At 44.9% G+C, this 27,045-nt stretch overlaps 1 protein-coding gene across 1 annotated transcript in view; it reads right to left on the bottom strand.

The window, feature by feature from the left end:
* The window catches only part of LOC311012990 (tomoregulin-1-like), an 83,915-nt gene extending 57,565 nt beyond the window's left edge, over positions 1–26,350 (bottom strand). Inside the window, exon 1 of the mRNA XM_084008848.1 lies at positions 25,709–26,350. Within this exon, the coding sequence (XP_083864974.1) occupies positions 25,709–25,859 (151 nt within the window). The 5' untranslated portion in view covers positions 25,860–26,350. The remainder of the gene's footprint in view (positions 1–25,708) is intronic.
* Positions 26,351–27,045: the final 695 nt, after the last annotated feature.

Below are 27,045 nucleotides of genomic sequence, written 5' to 3'. Positions count from 1 at the left end.
TCTGATGATTTCATCTGTTCCAAATTGTTTCCACTGTTTTAGAGCCACCACACTGCAGCGTTCACTCAAAATAATCATAATAATCATAAATCAGTGTTGCTATGGGGACGACACTGTTGACCACCACTTTGGTTCAGATGAATAACAACTAGTGGATTGTCATGACATTCTTTCACATTCTTTCTAATTTGACTGCCATTTTGAATATTTACTGTACATAAAACATTATCGGTATCTTCAAAAGAAGAAGTAACAAGATAATTTATGTGCCGGGGCACAAAACAATGTAAACAAAGAAATACCAGCAGGAAGGAAGAATTGTTTCTTTCTTTTTTTTGCCAATTGTCCTTACTTCCCTCCCTTATATAATCCTAATTAAATAAATTGAATAGAGGGAACTAAACTTCTTGCAAACAGCCTGCTTAAGCTGAAATTATTCTGTCAAGATCTTTCGTGTTGTTTGGTATGAAAACAGCAGCAGTAAATATAACCTTCAACCATCAGTGACACTGAGCAGATGCTGCAGATGGACCTGCTGTCTAATTACTGCCCTGCCCTGCCTCCTCCTCTTCTATAACTGGGACTAATTTATCCAGTTTTGTAAATATTCCGTCCTCGACGGCAGAGCGAGCGTCTGACAGCGAGCTGCCCGGAGGCCCCCCAGCAGACACTCGGCTCGTTTGGCTTCATCAGCTGTTGCAGGCTAATCGTCACCTGGGAAGCAGAGAGTGCAGCGTGAAGATAACAGCATTGATGTTTTATTCATGGGGAGTAGATCAGAGGGACAGGAAGACTCCTTCCAGGTTCATTGTGCAGTCTAATGCAGAGACAGAAGAGGAAGTAATTGACCTCCAGGGAAGTCTCTCAAAGACGCGTCGGGTTACTTGGGCCCGTTGGAGCTTTGGTTTGTTACTAACAAGACAATTAGGCCTCATATCTGCTGCAATGGAGCTTTAAGTTATGACAATCATATTATCACAGAGTTCCAACTCATCCTGGAAAATCCTGGACTTCTTAAGCGTTCAGGACAAGTCCTTTAAAATGACCTGGAACACCTGGACCTGGAACAAAAGGTCTGTTTATAATTGATCAACATTGTATTTACCCGCAAAGTTGTTGATTTGATGCTTGAATGAACACCTAAGCAATCTTGTTATCCTGCGCAAGAACATTGTCTTTGACAAGGAAAGTTGAACGTTTAGTTGTTCTCATTCATACAAAGGCTAACCCAGTAACAGGCAAACAAAGATTAACCCAGTTACAGTCGAAGAAATGCTAACCCAGTAGCACAAAGACTAACCCAGTAACATGAAGGTTAACCCAGTAGCACAATGGCTAACCCAGTAACAGTCGAACAAAGGCTAACCCAGTAACACAAAGACTAACCCAGTAACACAAACGCTAACCCTGTAACACAAAGGCTAACCAAGTAACACAAGGGCTAACCCAGTAGCACAAAGACTAACCCAGTAACATGAAGGCTTACCCTGTAGCACAATAGCTAACTCAGTAACAGTCGAACAAAGGCTACCTCGTAGCACAAAGGCTAACCCAGTAGCACAATGGCTAACCCCATAGCACAAAAGCTTACCGAGTAACATTAGTTAGGCTAACATATTTACACAAATGTTAACCCAGTAGCACAATGGCTAACCCAGTAATGTCAGCACAAAGCCTAACCCAGTAACATTAGCAAAGAGGCTAACCCATTAACACAAATGATAACCCAGTAGCACAAAAGCTTAGCCAATAGTACAAAGAATGTACAGTATTTAGTTTGAAAAACTCCTGTACTTTTTCACATACACTGTAATAAGAAAAACATTGCAAGGTCAGTTTTGTTGCAGTATCGTGCAGCCTGACTGTGAAACTTCATCAGTCTTGTCCTCGGAGGGAGTCTGAACGTGGCCTCTGGTCTCTCCTCCGTATCTGCAGCAGAGTGAAGCAGCCACCGAGGTGTGACAGACGTCAGACTGAGGCGTTAAACGAGCCCGCCGGGCCGACTCATTACGCACCTCAGTGCCTTCATGAAATAAAACTAAATGAAATGTACTTTGTTGATTTTACAGCCCACAGCTGACAGAGCTGAGCCTCCTGTCACCTCCACCTGATGATTCTTTAATTGGGTTTCTGCTAAAATCCTTATCTGTGAGAGCTGTTCCATTTGCTGCATTTGTCACCGCACCGTTTTATTCACGAGCCTCATAACTGTATCATCAAAATTATTAGTGGAGCGATACTAAGCAATGTTTTCTTAATCACAGAAATGACAACGCCGCTTCTAGCTCAGTGGATTTAATAATAAATTAGTAGAGTCAAAAGTTCGGCAGATACTTCCTATAAAAACAGCCTGGGCACATAGAGGATTAATCAAATGGCTCTTATATTCAATAGTTGTATTTACGGTATTTTCCAAAAGCCATTTAATACTTTCACAGCTTTATTTCGAAATGGTACACTTATAAAAAATTGCAGGGGAGATCAAGTGCGATCTCAAGGCAACAAAATGCTGTCGATGTTCTTTGACGATTGACCGCTCTCAATATTTCGGTTGTTACTGTTAATGGAAAAGCTATTTGCGGATGTAAAGCACTTCAAACTATAAATCTGGCTCTATTTTATTTGCAGGTAGCATTCTATCTCTCCTGCCTCACACTGCCTCTATTCAGGCTCATATTATGTGCAGTAAACGCAGCAGGATGGGGAGTATTTTTCAGCCAATTTGATTTCACCCATCAGAGCGACGAACAGGACCTGCATGCAGGAAACAGATGAGGATCAGGTTCAGATTTGGCTTAAAAACAAGGATTTTGAAGCTATATTTCTGGCCCTGTGTGAACCCTCTGAGTATATTATGTGTTTTGGTAACCGTCACTTTGACCACAACAACGATGGCTTAGGAGGAACAAAACAGACAAACGTTGCATTCGGATGATTCATTTCAACATGATTCTGTTTTTGTAATGGCGTCGTCAGTTTTACAAAGCAAAAGTGCTTTCTAAAGGCGGGTCCACACCGGACCGAAAATCGGCGTCTTTGAGAGAGTCGGCGTCCGTGACATGAGTCTCCTTGGTGTGGTCTCTCGAATCGGCCTACGTCGGCGTTCATTTCAGCCGATTCAAATGTGTAATCCGCCATTCGAGTCGGCCATATTAAGTAGCCCGACTTCATTTACCGACGCGAGTCGGGCAGTCGGTGTGGTGTGGACCCGCCTTAAGGAAAACACACCATTTTCTTTGGTTGTGTTTTGTCTCTGCATCCAGTGCACACAGGTCCAGGACCTGTTTAGCCTAGCTAAGCATGGAGTCTGGAAGCAGGGGGAAACTGCTAGCTCTATCAAGAGCTGAGTTCATTTCTCAATGCTTTCCCTTTGTCATGACTGTGGGTTTTGTTGTTTTGGTTTCCTGTTTTATTTTGTAGTCCTTCTGTCTTGTGTTGTCATGTGCTTTGCTTCCTGTTTTGGTTTCCCTCCTTTTTTGCCTCACAGCTGTGTCTCATTGTCTCGTTAGTCTTGCCTCTTGTTCTCCCCAATCACCATAGCCTGCCCTTGTGTCTCCACACCTGAAATTACCAATTCATAAATTTTACATTTTTTGTGTTGCGAAAAAATAAATAAATATATATATATATATTTTGTGACTGCATGTTTTTTTCTGTTTTTTTATAGCGATTTGCTATAACAATAACCCCCATGTTTGAGTTTAAAGTAACTAAGTACAATTACCGTTAAGCAACAAAACAAATTAGGTTTCGGCAACAAAACCACTTAGGTTAATGAAAATCACAACATGGCTTCTGAATGCAACATTGAGACTGAGAGTCCAAGATTATGAGCGTAGCGACTCCTGACGTGTTTACGCATGTTTTTCTTTAGCTCCCCTTTTTCGTTGGCTTCAAATCCAAAATGTTGCCATATTGGCACAGTTTTAGGGTCCTAGTTTCGTGGCGCAGCGCAGGGCGGCGCAGGGTGGCGGAGCCGGCGTAATGCAAGTTTCGACCAGCGCAGCCTTGCGCACGGTCAGTTTGGCTGAATCACAGTGCGCACACGTCACCGAGACCTCACAGGCAGGTTTCCACAGTTCCAGGCACATTTAAATGCAATAAATAATCACAACAAACACTATTTAATGCAACTAATTGAATCAACACGTGAATTTATATCTATATAGATTGTCCCGTCACATCTGACGTCAGATCAAAGGCGGATGGCACGCGTAACGGAAACTCAGCCTCTCGGAACAAAACATCTCCCTCTCTCTCTCCTGTTTTTTATAATATCGGCATTGTTATTATTATGATACGTGCGCACAGCGCGTGATGCGCGTGGTGGGAGTGCCGGCGCTGCTTCTGTCATTGGGTTGTCAAATGACGGAACTTACTGAACCTCCCCTAACGCATTAAAGGAGAGGAGAGGAGCTCATTTGATTGGTGAAGATCTGAATCGGCTGTATTAATCCCAGTCCACGCCTCGTCTCCTCCTCGTCTCCCACTCACGCCTTCTTCTCCTCCCTCTTTCCCACTTGCGCCGGTGGGCGAGACGGGAGGTGTGCCTGCGCGAGCCTGCGCGAGCCTGCGCGGTGCACGAAACTTGCAAAGTCCAGGCGGACACACCCCGTCGGCGTGGCGCAGGTGCGCTGAGAGCTGACTGCGCCTAGTCTACGAAACTAGGGCCCTTAGTGTTCTTTGAGTCTAACTGCCATGTTTCATCTCGTCAAAAAGAGACATGAACTTTCTGGTAAACAAACACATGTGGGATAGGCACCAAATTAAGGCAAGTTCATCAAGTCGCATAATTAAAACAATTACAAGTCAATCGCGGCACAAAAAATAAAGACAATTATGAGTCGAACAAGGCACCAAATCAAGACAGTTACAAGTTTAACAAAGCACGTGACCAAGACGTTAAAGTGGTCTGAGACTGTGGTCATCTCATGACATGTCAGACAACATGGCGCCATGTGTCAAACACAATATTGTGTTATTCACAATGTCATACTTCTTATTGCTAATGCACTAATGACGCTGTCGGCACAGGTTCTGAGGTTCTGCGGTTTACCTTCAAAAAGTATCATAATGAAAGTTCAGCCGGTTTACATGAAAATCAAAACGGTTTGGGCTTGTACAGCTGACAAACCGACCCAACTCAGCAGAAATACAGGGTTCCTGTTACAAAACACATTGAGCAGGATGATGCCAAGGAGAGGAGGACGTGAGGTTCTGAAAGATTTTTAAGTGCTGAGGCTGAGTGGCCTTAGACATCTGTCTGGAAGACACATACAGTGTGTGTGTGTGTATGTGTGTGCGTGTGTGTGTGTGTGTTTGTGTTGACCACCAGATATAGACATAGAGAGAATCATGACTTGACTATTGACACCTATTATCAACTATAAACAGAGGCCTCGATGAGAAGGCTTTGACGCAGGCCGAAGACAGTGACAGGTTGTGTGTGGGTGAGTGTTGGTTGCACACACAGGTTTCATCTGTATAAAAATGGTCAATACTTTGCTTATGAAGTTACAAGAAAATCCACCAGACAGGGTCACGTGAGCGCAGCAAACAAAATGGCAGCTGAAAGTTTTCAGCCAAGCCATGTATGAGTACATAAGTCGACAAGCACTGTCCCGAAGCAAAGATACTGAGCGAGATGAAGGAGGCGGGTGCATGAAGGTGATCTGAAAACAGGGAGTTAGTTAGTCATTCAACTGCTGCTTTCAGCAATTGAATCTGCAGCAGAGAATGAGACAGTGCTCATGATGAAGGAGCCGCTAACACCTTCTTCATTTAGCCAGAAATAAAACAGCTGAACCTTCATCAGGCAAGGCAGACAAGAGATTATCTCCATCCCGATGACAGGATGCAGGAACGTAGGTGACGGTGAGGGGACGTAGGTGAGAGGATGTAGGTGAGAGGAGGTAGGTGATGGTGACGGGACGTAGGTGAGAGGAGGTAGGTGAGAGGACGTAGGTGAGAGGATTTAGGCGAGAGGACGTAGGTGAGAGGAGGTAGGTGAGAGGACGTAGGTGAGAGGACGTAGGTGAGAGGAGGTAGGTGAGAGGATGTAGGTGAGAGGATTTAGGTGAGAGGACGTAGGTGAGAGGACGTAGGTGAGAGGAGGTAGGTGAGAGGACGTAGGTGAGAGGAGGTAGGTGAGAGGACGTAGGTGAGAGGACGTAGGTGAGAGGAGGTAGGTGAGAGGATTTAGGTGAGAGGATGTAGGTGAGAGGATATATAGTATTCCAGCTGTCATTGCAGTTTTTAATCAAACAAATTGGAGGAAATGGTGCACTTAATGGGGACTATTTTCACCAGCGGATGAATCACTTTCAGTCAAACTAAACCACAGTGATGAATATGGAGCTAATCGGTGTGTTTCAGTGGAGCTCTATGAAACTTCCGGCTGTGATACAAACAATACCTCCACTGTTGGTCCGAGTATGAAAAGAGACGTTATGTCTGCACATCCAGATGTTTCCAGCCTGTATCTGCAGTGAGCACTCAGAGGCCGTAACATCTTCATCATCGTCCTCTTCCTCACCGCTGGCTGTGAATCAGCCTCTTCAGCTCCCTCCACCCCCGCTGACCACCGCGTTATTTGCATAATTACATCCCCGCAACTTTATACAGTATAATTTATCTAAATCTGGTGATGGGGTGAAGTAACACTGCAGTGCGTGCAGCTTGCAGACTGTTAGTGTCTCTCTCTCAGCTCTCGTGTTTTATTCTTGACACAACTACTCCTGTTGTTATTCATGTCACATCTGATTGTGTGATGATCCTGGCCAAAAAGGTTTAGATTCATGGTATTATCCTGACCACCATCCTATTATGCTTAAAACACTCAAAATGGGAGCAAAACATACTGGAATCACTTTGCCTCACATTTAGTCAACACATTTTTATTGCATTACAGATAGGATACCTCTTTTTTTGTGAAGATCGGAAATACAATCTCAAAAAATAGCACCTTGTGCAAGTCTGTTCTTTCCAAATGTATGACTTTATAATCTCAGAAAATGCATCATCAACTGCTTATCCTGTATTCAGTGGGGGCTGGAGCCGATCCCAGCTGACACTGGGCGAAGGCAGGGTTCACCTGGACAGGTAACCAGTCTATCACAGGGCCAACATGTAGAGACAGACAGGTAACCAGTCTATCACAGGGCCAACATGTAGAGACAGACAGGTAACCAGTCTATCACAGGGCTGACATGTAGAGACAGACAGGTAACCAGTCTATCACAGGGCTGACATGTAGAGACAGACAGGTAACCAGTCTATCACAGGGCTGACATGTAGAGACAGACAGGTAACCAGTCTATCACAGGGAGACATGTAGAGACAGACAGGTAACCAGTCTATCACAGGGCTGACATGTAGAGACAGACAGGTAACCAGTCTATCACAGGGCTGACATGTAGAGACAGACAGGTAACCAGTCTATCACAGGGCTGACATGTAGAGACAGACAGGTAACCAGTCTATCACAGGGAGACATGTAGAGACAGACAGGTAACCAGTCTATCACAGGGCCAACATGTAGAGACAGACAGGTAACCAGTCTATCACAGGGCCGACATGTAGAGACAGACAGGTAACCAGTCTATCACAGGGCTGACATGTAGAGACAGACAGGTAACCAGTCTATCACACGGCCAACATGTAGAGACAGACAGGTAACCAGTCTATCACAGGGCTGACATGTAGAGACAGACAGGTAACCAGTCTATCACAGGGCCAACATGTAGAGACAGACAGGTAACCAGTCTATCACAGGGCTGACATGTAGAGACAGACAGGTAACCAGTCTATCACAGGGAGACATGAAGAGACAGACAGGTAACCAGTCTATCAAAGGGCTGACATGTAGAGACAGACAGGTAACCAGTCTATCACAGGGCCGACATGTAGAGACAGACAGGTAACCAGTCTATCACAGGGAGACATGTAGAGACAGACAGGTAACCAGTCTATCACAGGGCTGACATGTAGAGACAGACAGGTAACCAGTCTATCACAGGGAGACATGCAGAGACAGACAGGTAACCAGTCTATCACATGTCTGACATGTAGAGACAGACAGGTAACCAGTCTATCACAGGGCCGACATGTAGAGACAGACAGGTAACCAGTCTATCACAGGGCCGACATGTAGAGACAGACAGGTAACCAGTCTATCACAGGGCAGACATGTAGAGACAGACAGGTAACCAGTCTATCACAGGGAGACATGTAGAGACAGACAGGTAACCAGTCTATCACAGGGCTGACATGTAGAGACAGACAGGTACCCAGTCTATCACAGGGCTGACATGTAGAGACAGACAGGTAACCAGTCTAGCACAGGGCCGACATGTAGAGACAGACAGGTAACCAGTCTATCACAGGGCCGACATGTAGAGACAGACAGGTAACCAGTCTATCACAGGGCCGACATGTAGAGACAGACAGGTAACCAGTCTATCACAGGGCAGACATGTAGAGACAGACAGGTAACCAGTCTATCACAGGGCTGACATGTAGAGACAGACAGGTAACCAGTCTATCACAGGGCCGACGTGTAGAGACAGACAGGTAACCAGTCTATCACAGGGCCGACGTGTAGAGACAGACAGGTAACCAGTCTATCACAGGGCCGACGTGTAGAGACAGACAGGTAACCAGTCTATCACAGGGCCGACGTGTAGAGACAGACAGGTAACCAGTCTATCACAGGGCCGACGTGTAGAGACAGACAGGTAACCAGTCTATCACAGGGCCGACGTGTAGAGACAGACAGGTAACCAGTCTATCACAGGGCCGACGTGTAGAGACAGACAGGTAACCAGTCTATCACAGGGCTGACGTGTAGAGACAGACAGGTAACCAGTCTATCACAGGGCTGACATGTAGAGACAGACAGGTAACCAGTCTATCACAGGGCTGACATGTAGAGACAGACAGGTAACCAGTCTATCACAGGGCCGACATGTAGAGACAGACAGGTAACCAGTCTATCACAGGGCTGACATGTAGAGACAGACAGGTAACCAGTCTATCACAGGGCTGACATGTAGAGACAGACAGGTAACCAGTCTATCACAGGGCTGACATGTAGAGACAGACAGGTAACCAGTCTATCACAGGGCTGACATGTAGAGACAGACAGGTAACCGGTCTATCACAGGGCTGACATGTAGAGACAGACAGGTAACCGGTCTATCACAGGGCTGACATGTAGAGACAGACAGGTAACCAGTCTATCACAGGGCTGACATGTAGAGACAGACAGGTAACCAGTCTATCACAGGGCTGACATGTAGAGACAGACAGGTAACCGGTCTATCACAGGGCTGACATGTAGAGACAGACAGGTAACCAGTCAACGGCTCTCTTGGCTCTGTTGTGATTGACAGCTCAGAGGGCGGAAACCAAAGTATAAAGGAAGTCAACGATTGTCTGAAAGTTTGACATCGTACTGATCCGGCTCAACAGCCCTAAATAATGATTTCCAGCTTCTCCCATTGTCCTCATATTCATACTGGGAGTGTTGGGAAGTTGTTCTCTGACCAGTATCTTCTTCCCTACATTGAATTGCGGCTCTTAAACCAACGTAGAGCGGCATCTCATACAAGCCTGTTTATCTTGCTGCTTCCTGGTTACAAAGTCCAATCAGAACCAGCCAGAGAACTTTTGGCCAATGGGACGCAGCCGAGGGAACGTGTGTTCCTTGTACTGAGAGAGAGCTTGTTATTGAGGTCGGCATATGCTGAAATGAGACTCTCTTGAACGTTATATCACCGGCTAGCTCCACCCGGGCCACTTACGTAAACTGGAAGCAGCTGGACATGAACGCACCCAGAACCTGCTTCTGACTTCGGACTCATACCTGATGTGATAGCTGCAGATTTTAATGGCTTTTATTAGAACAACACAGTGATTTTAGATCAAATAAACAACGCCGTGATACACACAAGGTTGAATTACATGAGCCTGTTTCCCCGAGTGGTTTACACCCCATTTCAACATGAATGAACGAAAGAAAGTAAACACTGATGCGCACAAGATGTGTTGGAGACGGGAGGAATCTCTGCTAAGGGCTAGAAGTCAGAAATCAACTGGTATGGTCCTTTACGGCTGGTGAATGAGGCCCGTGGACACTTAACACACACATACACCAGCTATTGTCTTCCACGTTACATTCCTAAATGCACATATATTTCCATGCTGATGCACTAGAGATTATAGTTATTTCCTGTGCAGGAAAGCCCGACTCCAGCAGAAACAATGCTAACGACTACACAGAGAGCAAATCACTGGATGTAAATTCATTTAATGGTTATTGCTGTGAAAACGCTGGTCGGTAATGGTATAAAAGTGGGGTTTGATAGAATCCAAATCTTCTCCTATGTTTCCCTTGTTAATTATTACTTTGACTTCTCTAAAGGGTTCGAGTCTCCCCGGCTGCGGGCTGTGTGCTGATCTTGTCCGTCGGAGTGATTTGCCTGCAATAAATCTGTGATGTTTTCGTGGTGAAGTGCTGCTTTTTACTGTGGAAAGCTCTTCCGGGAGTCTGCACACGGAGCCAAACGGAGACTGAGAGGGGCTTTTGTCCTCCTCAAGGCATTTCTCACAGACTGTTTACGGCCTCTCTGCATGTTGGGACTGTTTATGAGCCTTGTGGACGCCGCTGTCAGGATGCCACGGGCACGCAACCCCCCCAAAACGATCACAACCTCCCACTGCTCCGGAAACACAGAGAGTCATTCAGCTGCACGGCAGGAACAATACATTTAGAAGCCTAAATTATGAAACCGATGCATTTCCTTTAACCTGGCCAACCAGAGGATCTCCCATTTTCATTTTCAATCTCTCGCTCCGAGGTTCTTTTGGTTCTCCGGCCTTTCCTTTTTAACGGTCCGTCCCGTCTTTGACCGCATCCTCTCCCAACCCGAGCGATCACATAAATCTCACCACCGCCGGCGGCGCAGCAGAGACGGAAAGCTTCTCACCCTTTTATTGATTGCGAAGCGGCATCTCAAGACCCCAATGCATACAGCATAAAATACATTTTACAGCTTGGGTTTGATGCGAGACAGAGGCGTCTCCTCGGGAAGACAATAGAGAGATTTTTAGCTCTGAGATGCCGGACGATCGAAACTCCTGCTGCTGCTGGACGGACAAAACCTCGGTGAAGAAGCTGACTTACAGTGATAAACAAGCTGCGAGACGCAAACCACAAATGGGGGGGGGAAATCTGGGGATAGAAAGCCGAGACAGCGGAGTGTTTGAGATTAGACAAGAGTCACAAGCTTTTACATGAATCAGTCAAACGGGGAAAGCTTTTAATTCAACATGAAAACACAAGTCTGCCTTCACTCATCTCCCACAAATCATCCGACAGAGAGATGCTCAAATTGGCGGTAACCTCGTGTCGGCGTCTTACAGAGTGGTTAGCTAGCTTAGCATAAACACTGAAAACAGATGGAATCTTTGAATTTAAATATGTCCAACAATACACCTTTACATGAATACAACCTATAATAAGGACATTTAAATTTAAAAATGTTGACCTACACTACATGAGTACCAGCACAGTACTGCAGTGGCAGTTTTTAGGCACCTAAAACAATCAATATGAGTTTAAGTGGATGCTATATTTAGAATGCTTCTGCTTACTGTCAGACAGCCCTTTGTGACGGGAACTGAAACCGTGATCTATGCTCTCTTCCAAGCCACAAGACTCCATTGACAAAAACAGTCATTTCCCTCTCAGGTTGCCCGTTATGTTATTGTATGAACCAGGGTTAAACCAGCAACCATTCCTTTGGTATCAAGCAGCAACTTAGTTGTGGCGTGATGTGTTTGACCTGATTTGGAGACTTCACATGTCGTGTACTGTTACTATTGTGCGTGCACACATGTGAAGCGATAGATCGTCCAGCTAGACCGGCCTACTAGATTAAGAAAGACAAAAGATGGAGAACACTTAAACCCTTTAAGCACATATTTGCATTATAATGTGATTATTTCACATTGCGATATTACTATTGTATCTATTGTAGGTCAACAACTATCATTTGGTTATTGGGCTGCTGGTTTTACAAATCAACCCTTCAAGACTTCAGCCGGGGGCTTCAGGATTCATCGACCAATTGATTAATTGATCCATGAATCTCCATCTTTAAATTATGAAGGGATCTCATTACATGGAAACCAACGGCAACCTGGGGGATCATGTGAAACACTCTTCAAGTCCTTGACATGACATAAACCTCAAACCTGATCATCTTGATCGTCTGCATCTCAAACACTGAGCTGAACACAGCTGAATACAGGAGGAACTTTCTGAGGCCCACAGCACCTCCTCCCCCATTGAATGGATTCACCCCGAAGACTATGATGCGAGACTAATCGGGTCCCATTCCAATTCTGGGCACAGCAGCAGACATCAGACCCCCCCCCCTCCCCCCTCTCAGCAGGTGATTTGCACTTGATGCATTTCAATTGTTGCACAAAGAGATGTGGCTGTGTGTGTTTGCAGCTCCTGCAGTATCGAGGTAACGGGAGCCTTCACAGGCGTAGGAGTCGACCCCGGCCCGGCTCAAGGCTCTTTGTCCGCGCACAATCAATGGGAGGGGAAGCTAACCCTGAGCGCCGCGGCGGCGGCTAATGGCTTCACAACAGCCCGCAGAGAATATGAGCTCCCGAGGCCGACAGTGACAAAGGCTGAGCAGAATAAAGGGAAGCTGCACACAAGCATACAAACAGACCACAGTAAGGATGATGTATGGCGGTGGCAGAATTAAAACGCAGTAGCACTGAATTATGAATCATCTCGCGGCATGAAAATATTGGTTCAATCAATTCCTGCAGAATAAATGAATGTATGCCTCAGCCTCGGCGGGTTGTTTTGTCATGAAGAATGCATCACCATCAGGAAGGAGCTATTCTTGATCCCGGGCTAATAACAAAGAGTGACGGGACATAAAGACAGCATTCAGTCTTCAGGACAGGCTGCAGGCGCTTAGTTACAGTCAGGGTATATGTTCATCAAGGAACAGAGATGTTTACTGTTCTACTGAGGTCCTATCTTACAGAGACCCGGTCATATTTTAATGTATCTCAACATAATTCTGCTTTTACTCAACTGTGTTTGTCTGCAAACTCCTGTTATTTGGGGTTGGGAGAGTTCAAACATTAAGGTTGTGAGCCTTCGTGCTAACCCTGTAGCCATACCAGACAAAATGGCCTAAATGAGCTCCTTCTGTTGTTTACTTCGAAACATATGTATGTTTTATATCCATAAAGCCAAATGAATAAACACAATGAATATTCATCAGTATTCATGTGACTGAAGATCTCCATGCTATACATTCAGATAAATAGAAAATGCAAAGGCCCATGCAGCAGAAACAGATTATTTAAGGAACAATTTTTTCATAATTTCTTAACAGAAAACTTCCTCTTTTCATCATTAATGGCATTTTTCAAAAACATTAAAGCCATGCCTGAATATGAACCTTAATTAAAAAATGAAAGCCTGTTAAAATTTTTTTAAAAAACCACTTAAATACCCGAGTAGAATATTTGACAGTGAACAATAACGAAGCCATCTATCTTTGGAGAGATAACCCTTTTTGTTTTCTTTCATTTTGTGTTATCAGTTATTTGTCAAGATAAGATTCCTCATATGTTCGACATCTCAGTTTTCTAATATTTAGTCAGCTGACATCAACAGGAAGTCCAATAAGCCGCCATAGTACAACGCTGGTTCACTTTGGGTTTTTCTCAGACTTGAGCCTCGAGACGTGTGTGTGGAAACAGTAAGCCCCTTTCACAGCCTTATTTGGGAGGTGAGGCTTTACAACAAAAAGGAAATGTGTTCCACTGTGGTGGAGGCGGCGTGGCTAACAGATGGAGAATGTGGCTATCTGGATGTGTGGTCATTGCTTTGTGACTGGAAGGCTGGAAACAAAGACGAGGACTCTGAAACACAGACTGCGGGGTGGAAACCCTAACCCTATAAATGGTGGTGTTGCATTTGCATTTAAAGCTGCACTGACCTCTACTGTCATATCAACACTCTACAGAGCGTTTTAGCCTGTTTGTCTGAACCCACCCGACCCATCAGGAAACACTGAGCCCGTCTTGTTAACCTGATTTGTGGATGATTCATATCTTTGCAACCAGTGACTTTATCAATACATTTTTACTCGAGCACAATATCTTTTATAGATCTAGACTCTTAATTGATGCATATAACTTCAAGTTGTACTCCATAACATTTTCATCTATTTAATTCTATCAGAGAGTGAGTTAAAACAATGGTGATTGATCATGTGACCCACTAATGAAAGTGCTTGTACTTGCCGCTTTGCCCAGAAATAGGATCTCCGTGTCTGTGGTGACATTCCCGCCAAAAATTCTAAATGAGTGATGCTTTTTACGTCAGTCAGCAGCGGTTGGTCTGCTCAGGCGGAGCTACTCACGGAAGTATGCTGCCTTTACTTGTAATGGGAAATCAGTATCTTCCAACTGCTGAGTCAGGCTCCCTCTAGTCTAGTGTTTGACCGGGTACATTTCATTACTGCTGACTCATAATGGAAGATCAACAGGCAGAGAAAGAAGACCATTCAACTCCAAGAAAAAGAAACAACAAACTAATGGAAGTGAAGAAGGAAAGTCATCAAGAAGCAAAGTGACGCCAACGAGGGAAAACCATCGACCTCCTTTCAGTGTGGAGCATTTGAAGGCATCATGAGAGACAGTCCACACTGTTGGTGAGGGAGATGAGTCCCAGAGGCTTGCCTGCAGTTCCATCTACCACCAGAGAGGCCGCTAGAAGCAACGCATCTCAAATCTTACGGACTGCCACTTTAACATTTTTCAAAATTTCAGGTGAAAAAGCCCGTATTTCTTTTTTTAATCGCAATATATTGCAGAAAAATAATATTGCAGTGAGTTTTGTTCAAATACCATGCAGCACTAGAACATTGTGGACTAAAGAGAGAACAAAAACAAAGCTGAGAGAGTAATATTGGTTGAAGCTCGGCCACTGGATCAACACTAGTTTTAATATTGATTATCTACAGCATCTCTTTCTCGATTGATATCTACTGCTCATATGCTGCTCCTCATATATTTCCAATGAAAACTTGACACAAATATAAAGCTCCTGAGGTGAACCATTTCATTTGCTGTTTGAATTTAAAAACAATGCTTCTCTCCTCCGACACCAGCTGAGCCCAGAAATACTGCAGAAGGTTGATCCAACACCGTTCATCTGGAGAGTTAGATAAAGCAGAAAACTCGTCAAGAGTCAAAAAGTTGGAGAAGCATACCATCGGAATAAATATCCGCCGGCGAATGGCAAACGGAGAGAATTCTCACATATGAAGACCACCTAATGTGAACAGACGCAGCTGCCCTTCTGCAGTAAATACAGTCAGAGCTGAAAAAGTCCTGCAGGCAGTAAACACATCATCTGAAGCCAAACACTCCCCAAGTTTCTCACATGCTTCTAACAGGATCCTGACGTCCTGCTGTGACCTTTGACCACCCTTTATCATGACACACGTATTCAGCTTGGTCAAAAGACCCTGTTGTACTCATGATGGACGGACATTGAAATAAAATGATTCAAATCAGAACCAGGGAAATTGTTTGATTATAACTGATGCTTATCATGCTGTGTACATTTACTTATCTACAGTTTCCAACGTAAAACTCAAGGGAGTCGGATTATCTGGCAAGTTCAAATCTGTGTTTCTGTTACTTGATTCTAGCCGTCGTACGTACTTTACTATGAACTAGTTAGCATTAGCATAAGTTAGCCCAACCAACAGCTTCCCTGGCACTTTTCTTGTCAGAGGAGATGGAAAGAAGAAGACCTCATCGACACACACCTGTCGGCGAAGTCAAAGCTTCATGGGATATGCAGTGTGATGTTTCTATCCGGTACCACAGCAGGTCGTAAAAAGAGTAGAAAACAGAAACACGGATCCCGGGAACACGTTCACCCTCATCTCACATCCCAGACGAGTTGGTCGACGCCGCTTCCTGCAGCTGCTCCGGCGCAGCAAACCTCTGCAAGGCGCGTTCACAGAACCCATGTAAACAACAGCAGGACGGTTTATTTACGTTTCCTCCTCGCTGGACGAGCTCAGCGGGAGAGGAAGAATCACAAACATTAAAGGAGCTGGAAGGGTTTTTTTCGGAGAAGAACGCTGCACACGGCGTCAAACATCTGCCCGTCATGTTCTTCGTCAGTGTTTCCAGAGCAGAGTTCACGAGGCCTTTTTTTACACGGACGATTCTGCCGTAATCACAGAAAGGACCGTCAAAATAATGCAGCGATTGCACCGTTTATAAAGCCGTCTCGCCCCGTCTTGCCTCTGTTGCAGCCCCTTTCCATCTCGGTAGACGGCGGGGTGAAAAAAAAGGAGGGATACTGCCGAAACAAAAAGGCAGCGTAATCCAACGTTATCTCTGTGTCATCAGCATCTCTGGTGAACAGTGTATTGGTAACATGTGTATTACGTAATAGAGAGTGAGATATTAGAGTGATCTTTATTTGATTAACATGGGAAATGGACTGAATGGGTCTTAGTTCTCTATTCGGGGTGGGACTTCGAGACGCAGTGTGCTGACTCACGGATCTCAGGGTCAAACACCAAACTGATCCGAGTGACTTGAATCACTTGAGTCAGTGCCACCCAGATTATAGAAATCCTAACTGTAAAACAGGATGTATAAATATGTATACTATAATAAACTGAACAAGCCGTTAAGTTTATTAAAGTATATATATATTCAGGGAAAATAAGGATAACACTAGGATAACATTTAACTCTAATTATATTCATGTGATTTGTCATATACTGTATGTGTACCAAGTAAAAAAAAAGAGAAGTATTTTCATTAAAATGAAATTGTAGTTTATTGTTTATTATTTTATTTTAAAAGGATGTTGAAGTCTTATCCACTCCTTAAATATCAGTGGTTTAAGTTTAGAGGAAGCAGATTCACTCAATCTGTATGAGAGCATGGACTGTCGTTATGGAGGAGCTTTCACTGAGTGATCCATGCAGCGAGTCGAGTGACGGCGGAGTGATCCACAGTAACGAAACCGAACACACAAAGCCGAGGTCTAACTCCGCGGAAGTCATTGAACCACCTTCTCTTGTCCGTGTTAACTTCTAGCAGCCACTTGTTCGGGTAAACTGATGGACTAGGTCATGTTAAAATGTTATTTTACAGGTTTTAAAGAGAGTAGAGAGTCAAGCTATCAATGGTTTGAATTAGTATATTTTGACTGGCGTTAGCAGCAAGTGACCCGGGTGAATGGAGACAGCACACCCGACTCACCCGGATCAGTTAAAGGATCCGGGTGGAATCACCAGAGGCCCCCGCCACTATATCGTCACAATACTTAAGTCATTGATTGATGAAGATTGAAGATACTTTGTCGACTTCTGCTTTTACCTCATTTTCAGTCGGTTCACCTCAGTTTGTCACTTCATAAGGCCAGCAATGCTTTAATGTAAAGCAATTTGTAACCCATGTTAAAAAGGGGCTACATAAAGTGTTATTATGTATCTGGAGTGTACTCTACACTCCAGATACAAATTGAATCTGCCTCCTCGCAGCTTGGAAACACACACTCAATCTGTCCTGACGTGCAAACTGATGCTAAATCACCACCCTTGTATTTAGCATTTTGATGAGCCCTATTCCCTTGAAATTGAGCCTGAGAAACCGAGCAGCAGCAGAGTGGAGGCCGAGACGCTCTAAATGTGACAAATGACAACTTCCCTGCCTTCGTAAACCCGCCGTTCGCGTCTAATCTACGGCGCCATCTGCGGGTGCCGTATTACTCGCTGAGCTGACAGCCCGCGGATCCAAACAATGTCACAGGAATTCATTTTCTCTGCAAAGTGGCAGAGATTGGTTCCTTTGGTTTGGGCGGCCAAACACTGAGGAAGATGAAGACGAGTGACGAGGACTGATGTGGACCAAGGAGCACCGCAAGGACATGTTTGTGTTTCACCCCCGCAAGTGTGAGGGCTGCTGCCTCGGCACGCCGGCCGCCACGGAAACACCAGCACATTGGATTTCATCAACATCCAGTGTTTCCCACAGAACAACACACGCTTTCTCAAATCAATTATTAAATAATAACACTGTAAGGTGCTTCAACGTATATTTTCATTGGCAAGTACTTTCTGACAAATAACTGAACAATATATCCAGTGAGTGCTCCATTGCTACACTTTAAGTGACGGCTCCACAGCCTACTTGTAGCAAAGTTTGATTATATTGGGGAAGCCAGCCGTCTTCTCTGCGGGGAAAACAATCCTTCCTGCAGGGCTAGATTTACTAAGTGTGGGGCAGTTTGCGCTGTTTGTTATGCGAGATTGCAAACGCGAACGAAGTGCTTCCTCATTTTGCATCTTATTTATCAAACCTGACAGCCACCGGGCAAACAGCGCATACTCCGCCCTCAAGCGTAATTACCGCGCCTCTAAAAGCAATGAATGGGCCTGCATGTATCTAACATGGATCTTGAAACGACAAAAAAGAAAGCGCTAAAAAGCACACAACGAACCAAGGAAACGGTAATTTACAACAGGGCACAGGCGAGGAGAACCGGTTCAGGTCCACCAGAAATTCATGTCTAGTAATGGGCAGCAAAACCAACAAACACTGGTTTGTGCAATTAATGGAACGGCCAGAGCGGTAACCAAGTGATGTCACCAGACATCCAGACCTGAGGCATCCAGACCTGAGAAATCCAGACCAGAGACATCCAGACCAGAGACATCTAGACCTGAGGCATCCAGACCTGAGACATCCAGACCAGAGACATCTAGACCTGAGACATCTAGACCTGAGGCATCCAGACCTGAGACATGCAGACCTGAGACATCCACGCCCGCGACCACTCGTGTTCTCAGGAAAAGAAAAATACCTGAGCAAACAGTCTAAGATAAACCACTCACTAAAGAATAATCAAGAAAACAAAAACGGCTGTATTATTGCATGGCTGCTTAATCTGTAATGAGGATTTCTGGTACACATGATTGATAAAGTATGATTTGTGTGGTGCTTCCTGGTTTAGACCTGCTTTTCGCCGCAAAATAGAGGTGCGCTCTCACTCGCAGTTTTTGTAAATACCGGGGAATATATAATTAGGTGCACTTTATGCGTATCCTCCCATCTTTTTGCACGGAACTCCCACTTCCCCCATGACCCTCCCACAAGCGCAGATTGAAAGCGTTACTTGCCTCTTTCCGCTCATGTGGCACGCAATCTGCGCTTTTACCCAAGTGCACTCTGTTTGTAAATTGATTGCGCTTCATGTGTACCAAGAATTTGCTTCACGTTTGGTGTGAACGTATCTTAGCAATGCTAACGATTCATGACTAATGTTAGACTCACACTGAGGGAGGAGAAAGAACCGGCTGCACCAAGGAAAGGTGTACGACTCTTTTCAAACTTGACAGAGGCAGCACAGACCAGATCCACTCCTTGCGGTCTTACCTTTCACAATAAAAGCCCAACACATATCAATTTTGCAGAATTGATATGTGTTGGGCCTCACTCAGATGCTGCAGGCGTTTTTCATTCGCTGCTCCATCGCCGTGACCAATGCGGTGACAGCTGGCTCAAAACCCGCCATCCATGAGAAAACTTGTGAACCAAATCATCTAGATATTCATTTAATAACTGATGTTACTATGTTATGATCCACTACAGTTAAGACAAATAAATCCCTGTTTTTTTGTCATCTTCGCCACCGTCTCGTATATAAGGGAGCCTGGAGGGACAGCTGGGTTCTTCTTGGTCGGTGAGGGGGAGACACAGCTGGAGGAAACACTTTTATGAGCATTTTATCATAATGTGGAAATGATCACAGTCCAAGCATTTGGCTGTTGAAGTGCCTTTGAGCAAGGAAGTCTGACTCCTGCTCTGGCAGTGGAGGGGAGAAGAGGAAGTGAGGCATTGCATCGCTACAATGCCCTGAAAACAATCTGAACTAATGAAAGTGAGATCAAAGAGTCGGATCAAACAGACGTTCACGGTGTTAAAATTTAGATTTCTGGAGAGAACTTGATCCGAGGCTTCAGGCCGAGTGAGATTAGCTCCGTTTGAAGCTTAGGTCTCAGTGTTTTTTCGTAGGGATATCGGAGAACAAGGGGGGTGCACCTGAGGGCCCTGACACATGTGGAGCTGCAGGATCGCCTTACTGAGAGTCGGTGCAGCAGCCGCTCGCTGCTCATCAAACACGTTATTCATACAGATGATGTCACCTTGCTCTTTTCTCCATGACATGACGGATGTTTTTCTCCTCGACTCCTACGCAAGCTGCCAAAATGGTTCCTGCCAACACCAGAATAATAAGACTAATTCTATCTTTAACGGTTCAGAAGTTTTCTATGAACTCTACATCACAACATACAGTAAAAAAGGAAAGAAAAATAATACTACTCAGGAATATATATACACTTAAGTTAATGTAGACTGTAACTATAACTGTGCAGCTTCAGAAACAGCTGCTGTTTTGGAGCTTTTGATCACACCACATGATCTCCTATCAGTCGTCATGGGAACATAGGTGTTTAACTGTCCATCATGGATTTGAACATTTATGAGTGAGAGTGAAAACGTATCAAATAAAACTTAACTTCGGATTGAATTTTTTTGGAACCGATCTTTTCAGGGAACTTAAATATCCACTGGGGTGAATGTGATGGCAGATAAACTTCAATTAGACGACGACAGACAGCGACGGCTTCACCTTGACTAGACGCCGTGTTTCATCCTCCAGGCTTAATTAAACTCCAAGGACCACAGCAGATTTAGAAAGTCCACATCAAACCAGTTGACAAACACCTTTTATGGCCCTCGTGAAAGACAATTAAACGCGTCTGTCACCCCGTAGAGCAGCAGATAATTGGTTTGCCCCAAAACTGATGGCTGGATAATTCCTTCTCCACTGGAGAGGACATGGACTGACATCAGTGGGGAACTCTCTAATCTAATCTGTCATACATGCTCCGCCCGGGGGGTTGTTTTTAGATACGTTTTTGGCAAAAATACCTCAACATCGACATTGCGACGATATTGAAGTTCGCTATTGATGCTTACAAAAATATTCAGAGAATGTGAATTTTAATGCGGTCATGTAAAATGATGATATCCAAATGTAGTCTAGTCATCTAGTTTCATATCTCATCTCTTAGTCGATTAGTTGAATAATCAATCTTTAGGGTCAACTAATGTTACAGCTTTTTTGCACAGTATTCGCGAATGATGCAACGTGTATATGCGAAATTCGCATCATTCACATATTCACACGAGTCGAAATGTAGCAGCTACAATGTTAGCATAGCCTAGCACCCATCAATCCAGACTCCATTCAGAAAACAAGCATTTTAAAAGTTGTTAGCTTGTCGTCTTGCAGCCAGACCTAACAAAGCGTGACTTCACTTTTTTTTTTTTACTAATCACCATCATCATGGAGTTATTTCAGGATCTTTTTCCTCAGGATCTTCTGTTTTGAAGCTTATTTGATGCATTGCAGTGAGAAGATGATGTCCCCTACAATGAAACTGCATTGTCAATTACATTTCAAGGAATGTATTTTGCTCCAGATTACGATGGTTTTGATGTAGCACAATCACGTTTCTCATCACATCTGCCAAAGTCTGTGTAGGGGATAGGGCTGTCAACGTGTCAGCTAGGTAATCACGTGTTTCAAACATACTGTTGGGGTAAAATATCATATAAATATAATTGAGAATGCAGTGTAGCTGTATAGGAACGTACTTTTTGTACATCTTCAGAAGGAACCAATGGGCTGGGGGCTGAGATGGTACTTGTCTGACTGCATTGTGCCACGTGTAAAGTTTGGTGGAGGGGGATTATGGTGTGGGGTGTTTTTCAGGAGCTGGGCTTGGCCCCTTAGTTCCAGTGAAAGGAACTCTGAATGCTTCAGCAAACCAAGAGATGTTGGACAATTCCATGATCCCAACTTTGTGGAACAGTTTGGGGATGACCCCTTCCTGTTCCAACATGACTGTACACCAGTGCACAAAGCAAGGTCCATAAAGACATGGAGGAGAGAGTTTGGTGTGGATGAACTTGACTGGCCTGACCTCAACCCGATAGAACACCTTTGGGATGAATTAGAGTGGAGACTGAGAGCCAGGCCTTCCCTCCAACATCAGTGTGTGACCTCACAAATACACTTCTGGAAGAATGGTGCAAAGGGTGGACCGACGTCATATTAAACCCTATGGATTTAGAATGATGTGTCACTTAAGTTCATATGTGAGTCAAGGCAGGTGAGCGAATACTTTTGGCAATATAGTGTAGTTTCTGTCAAACCCCGACCTGAACCTGAACCATGGAAGCAGTTAAAAAAAAAAACATATTCAAAAATGTATGAAAGGCTAAAGTCAGATAAAGTCTACTCACATTCAGCCTGACCCGGCTCAAACCTAACAGATCAGGCTCGTTAGGGTGACATGTGATGAGTATGAACTCCAGCCTTCAAATCTTCCTCTCAGGAATTCGTAGCTGACGTCAGAAACACTGTCACCGTCCTCAACGCACGCTATGTTTTACAGTACAGTCACAATACCAGTGAATGATGGTGTGCTGTGAATGCTTGATGCTTCTCCGGGGCTGCATTCTCCCTTCAGACCCCGAACACAGCAGCCGGCTGCTTCCAACAATGTGCCACAAGCTATTTCACTGCAACTCTAAAAGCCTCCCTTTCTTCTGTTTTCTGGGCTGCAACTGTTTTGAAAGCAACACAGTCAACAATCTGGTAGCAGGACGGCGTGCGGTGCAAGGCGGTCAGCGCTGTGGTCATTCGGTTTGCGTGGGGCTCCGCTCCGGTGTGTCGAGCGTCTGCAGCAGAGACTCGAGATCAAACGGGAGGAAGATTCTCTGTTTCGCAATACAAACGAACCATGCAAGCCGCACAAGAAAAGGCAATTCAGAGGCTCATTAATAAAACATGGCTGAGGCGGGTTATTCAGACAGTCCTGAGTGACGGCCAACACTCATTTACATGACTGCTGCTTTTTTTCCCCCCTTTTAATATTTAATAAATCTAAAGAGGGAGAACAGGATAACAGTATGATGAATGTATGAATATTAATAGATATTCATGGTAGATGCAAATAGTGTTGACTATAATCCCTGTCAGAATATGTAAGCGGCATACCTATAAAAGATTGCGGTATACTCACTCATTGTTGACATAGAGGTCACTGATTAGATAAATGTAGATAGATTTTGTCTGTCTTTTCATTCGGTATGACATGAAATAAAAATTTCATGTCACAATTATCCTGCCAAAATCATTATGATTCACGATATGAGCCCGATAATCAACAAAATATGCTTAAAGATCCCATATTATACTGATTTTCATCAATTCCACACAGCTGTCAGAGGTCCAACAACACTGTATTCGATATGCATTGCCCCAAACCTATCCGTGGTCCTGAATTCCAGCTGTCTAAAAGTTGCTCAAATGACCTCTGCTGAGAACAGGCTGTTTCTGTGTCTGCACCTTTAAATGCTAATGAGCTCCGTCTGTCAACGCCTACTTGGAGAGCCATGGAGACGATGTCGCTTACGCTAGCAGTAGCATGCGCCAATGTTAATGTGGTTTTATCGCTATGGCTCCTATTTGGCTCAGGTGAAGTTGCTGGGTCCGTATGGTTCGGACAGATCCTTTTACGAGGGTCAGTGTCGAGGCAAAGCCAGCTTTGTTCTGACCTTCGTTACTGAAGCAGTCCAATGTGAAGTGGTTAGCACACACATACAAGCTAACACGGACCGTAGCCGTAAAAATGAAACGCAAGAGACCAGACCCGGACTGTCGTGCACGGCGCTGTCGGACACGCGCCCATGGGTTTTGTTCGACCGGAGGCAGCAGTGAAGACGGACCGGAGGGCGTGAGACAAGGGGAGGATTGTCTCCAGCTTCACCCGCACCGGGATTTATTCACGGAGCACCAGCCGGATCACCAGCGCCATGACCGGTAAGTTGGGCTGCACTCTCCCCGCTGTGTTGGGAAACGCCCCCTCTCGGATATCTCCTATCATCAGAGGAGTTCGGTCTATCTGGTCTAGCCCAATCTGAACAGCCTGTAGGAGCACCATTGTACCAGTAGGGGGGGCTGCAGAGACCATGCAGGAGTCGCTTGTTTTCCTCATTCTGGGAGTTGACAGGCTCAGGGAGGAGCAGTTTATAGGTGTAGAGACCAGAGAAAACCTGTTTTTCATAATATGGGACCTTTAAATCTCTCTGCTAAAGAAACTGGTATCACTTTTTCAATGTTAAGAAGCAAATTGTGTTGAAATATATTTTTTATCCTGTATTTTTCAACTCAGTTTCTATTCTTCACTTCTCTACCATGGGACCGAGCTAGGCAGCTCACTCACAATGATAGTCACGATTAGTTACAGAAACGATTGCACTAAAATCCTATATTAATTGTCCTTAGTTGTACTGTTGCTTGATGCTGTGGTCAAAATGTAAAACATATTGATTTGAGTTGAATAGTGTTGAAAGTGTCTTTCTTAACAAACAGACGGAACCGTAAAAGATACTGGATTTAAAATATAACATACAACAAGTGTTGGAAGAAGCTGGAAGCAGCATCCGTTACTTGATTAAAAAAAACTGAACAGTGACAAATCAATTAACAACATTTTTGAAAAGGGTCACCGATTATTGAGTAGGTCATCAGTGCTGCTACTGAGACCTTCAGGTTCAATTAAATCCATACAAAGTCCGTTTGGAGGACAATCCAGTCTTCAGGAGTACAGATGGGACGATACAGGATTTTATCGCGGATCTCGATTAAAAAAAGACTCTCACAATCAGTTGAACCCCGGTGACTTGAAAAAGCTGTCTAGCCCATTTAAAAAATGCTAAATATGTGTATCATCTTTCATGCCCGGGAGACCTTATGATTTATGCCCATCTTGACCAAATCTGTAGCGCAATGAAAAATATTTCTTTCTTGACAAAAATGTAACCGATTCCAGTTTGTTTTAGCGCCATTTTAAGAGTTTGAGGATTATCGCGTGAATTGCAATTATTTTTGGCCCATGCCTAGTTAGAAGACTTTACAGCATGGACACAATAATATACAATATATTTTAAATATAATACAAATAACAAATATATGTATATATATATACACAACCATATATATACATCAAAATATAAGAGTATCAGTACTTATATCATAGCCACACTATTGCTTTTATTCTTGTGAACCTTCAGTCAGCTAGATCTTGATGGCGCACAGACAGTCCAATAAGGACATGAGACATTTGATAGCATATTAAAGCCTCTATAATTAGACTCGTGCGGCACCTTATGAGATGCAAAGGTCACTATAAACTCTGAGCACCACACTGGCCACTCAAAGTCACGATAGGAACATTAGAAGAACGTCATGGGAGACGAAATGGCGAAAATGCCCCCACAATCACTGCAGGAATGTATTAAATATGCAATATTATATTTTTAATATGTATAGAAACGGATTAGTCCCGCAGCATTACAGGGACTGCATACAGATTTGCCATCGTTATGTAAAAGTGTTATTTCAACGGGCGCGTGGTGCACACACCCACAGCAGACGCAGCAGGACGGCAGAGCACGCGCAGCCTGCACGCGGCGGCGGTCTTACCTGTGCAGTCCTTCCCTTTGCCTTTGCACTCTCCGCTCTGCGGGTAATAAGACGCCCGAGCCTCCGGCAGGTAGAGCATCAGAGACAGCAGGCAGGCGGACACCAGGTAGCGCGCGACCCCGCCGGGACACCCCGCAGGGCCTGACACCATGATGCCGATGACGATGATCCGAACTCCGGACACCAACACACAGAGACCCCTCGCTCCTCGGTTCAGGTGAAGATGCGTGCGAACAGTAATCCCCCCGGTGAGGCTGGAGAGAAAACACCCCGGCTTCTTCGCGCTGCGTCCCGCTGAGAGGAGAGCACCCGAAGGCGGGGGGAGGAGAAGGAAGCAGAGAGAGCGCGCGAGTCTGCGGTGAAGATGGAGGAATGTGCTCCTCGCTCGCGTTCAGGAAGCCTCGGAGGCGGTCCGGCTCGTCCGGGGAGGAAGCAGAGGAGGCAGCGGCAGCATACCCGCCATCCGTCCTTTCCTCCGCACCGCGTCCCCTTTTTTAAATGTGGACTGATCTAACGCAGCGTATGTGTGTACGTAGCGATCCTCCACGTCCCGGTTCCCGGTCGGTCGGTCCGGCTGCGTAACGAAGCGGCTTCAGGGATCCGGCGGTGGCACGTAGAGAGAGAGCGAGAGAGAGAGAGAGAGAGAGAACAGCAGCTGCAACCACAACAAAGAGATCCGGACTGAGGAGAGGACAGACAGGCTGGTCACGTGAGGGGATGCAACACTCCCCTCCACCTCCACGCCCCTAACGCACGCGCCAACGCACACCTTCGGCTTCAGCACTGAATGCACACCGCACAGAGAGCAGAGGCCTGTACTAGGAAGCAGGATTTGGGCTTAGTGAGGTAACTTCAGGGTTAACGACGCTAGTTCACTTCTAACCAGGGTAGATCACCATGGTAACTTATGCTGCAGAGCTAACCTGCTCCAGAGCAGAGGCCTGTGAGTTCAACATCCCAGGATATAGTTCAGTTATCCAGCTTAAGTAAACCTAACAAAGGCAGTCAGAGATAAGCGGTCACACGACGCTGGTTATCAACTCGGTAGGTCAACCCAGGGTTTCCCTTTCTAGCACATGCGTTTGCAGCATTTTACCAATCACAAACATGGATCAGTCTACGGGCAGCAGAACTTCATGTTTGACGTACGAGGAGCGAACCATAATCTTACAGAAATATGAAGAAGTTAAACATATAATACAGGTAAAAGGCAAGGTTTCATCTGCCAAATGCAGGAAGGACAGCTGGCAAAAACTCACCGACTGTGTGAATGCGTAAGTCGTATTAATAGTCGTATAATATGCCCCATCACTTTATCATGTATTGCAGCTGAAAGA

This window comes from Eutrigla gurnardus (assembly GCF_963514095.1).
Source record: "Eutrigla gurnardus genome assembly, chromosome: 4".
In the NCBI taxonomy this organism is placed as follows: Eukaryota; Metazoa; Chordata; class Actinopteri; order Perciformes; family Triglidae; genus Eutrigla; species Eutrigla gurnardus.
This window is presented reverse-complemented; position numbering and strand designations above follow the sequence as displayed.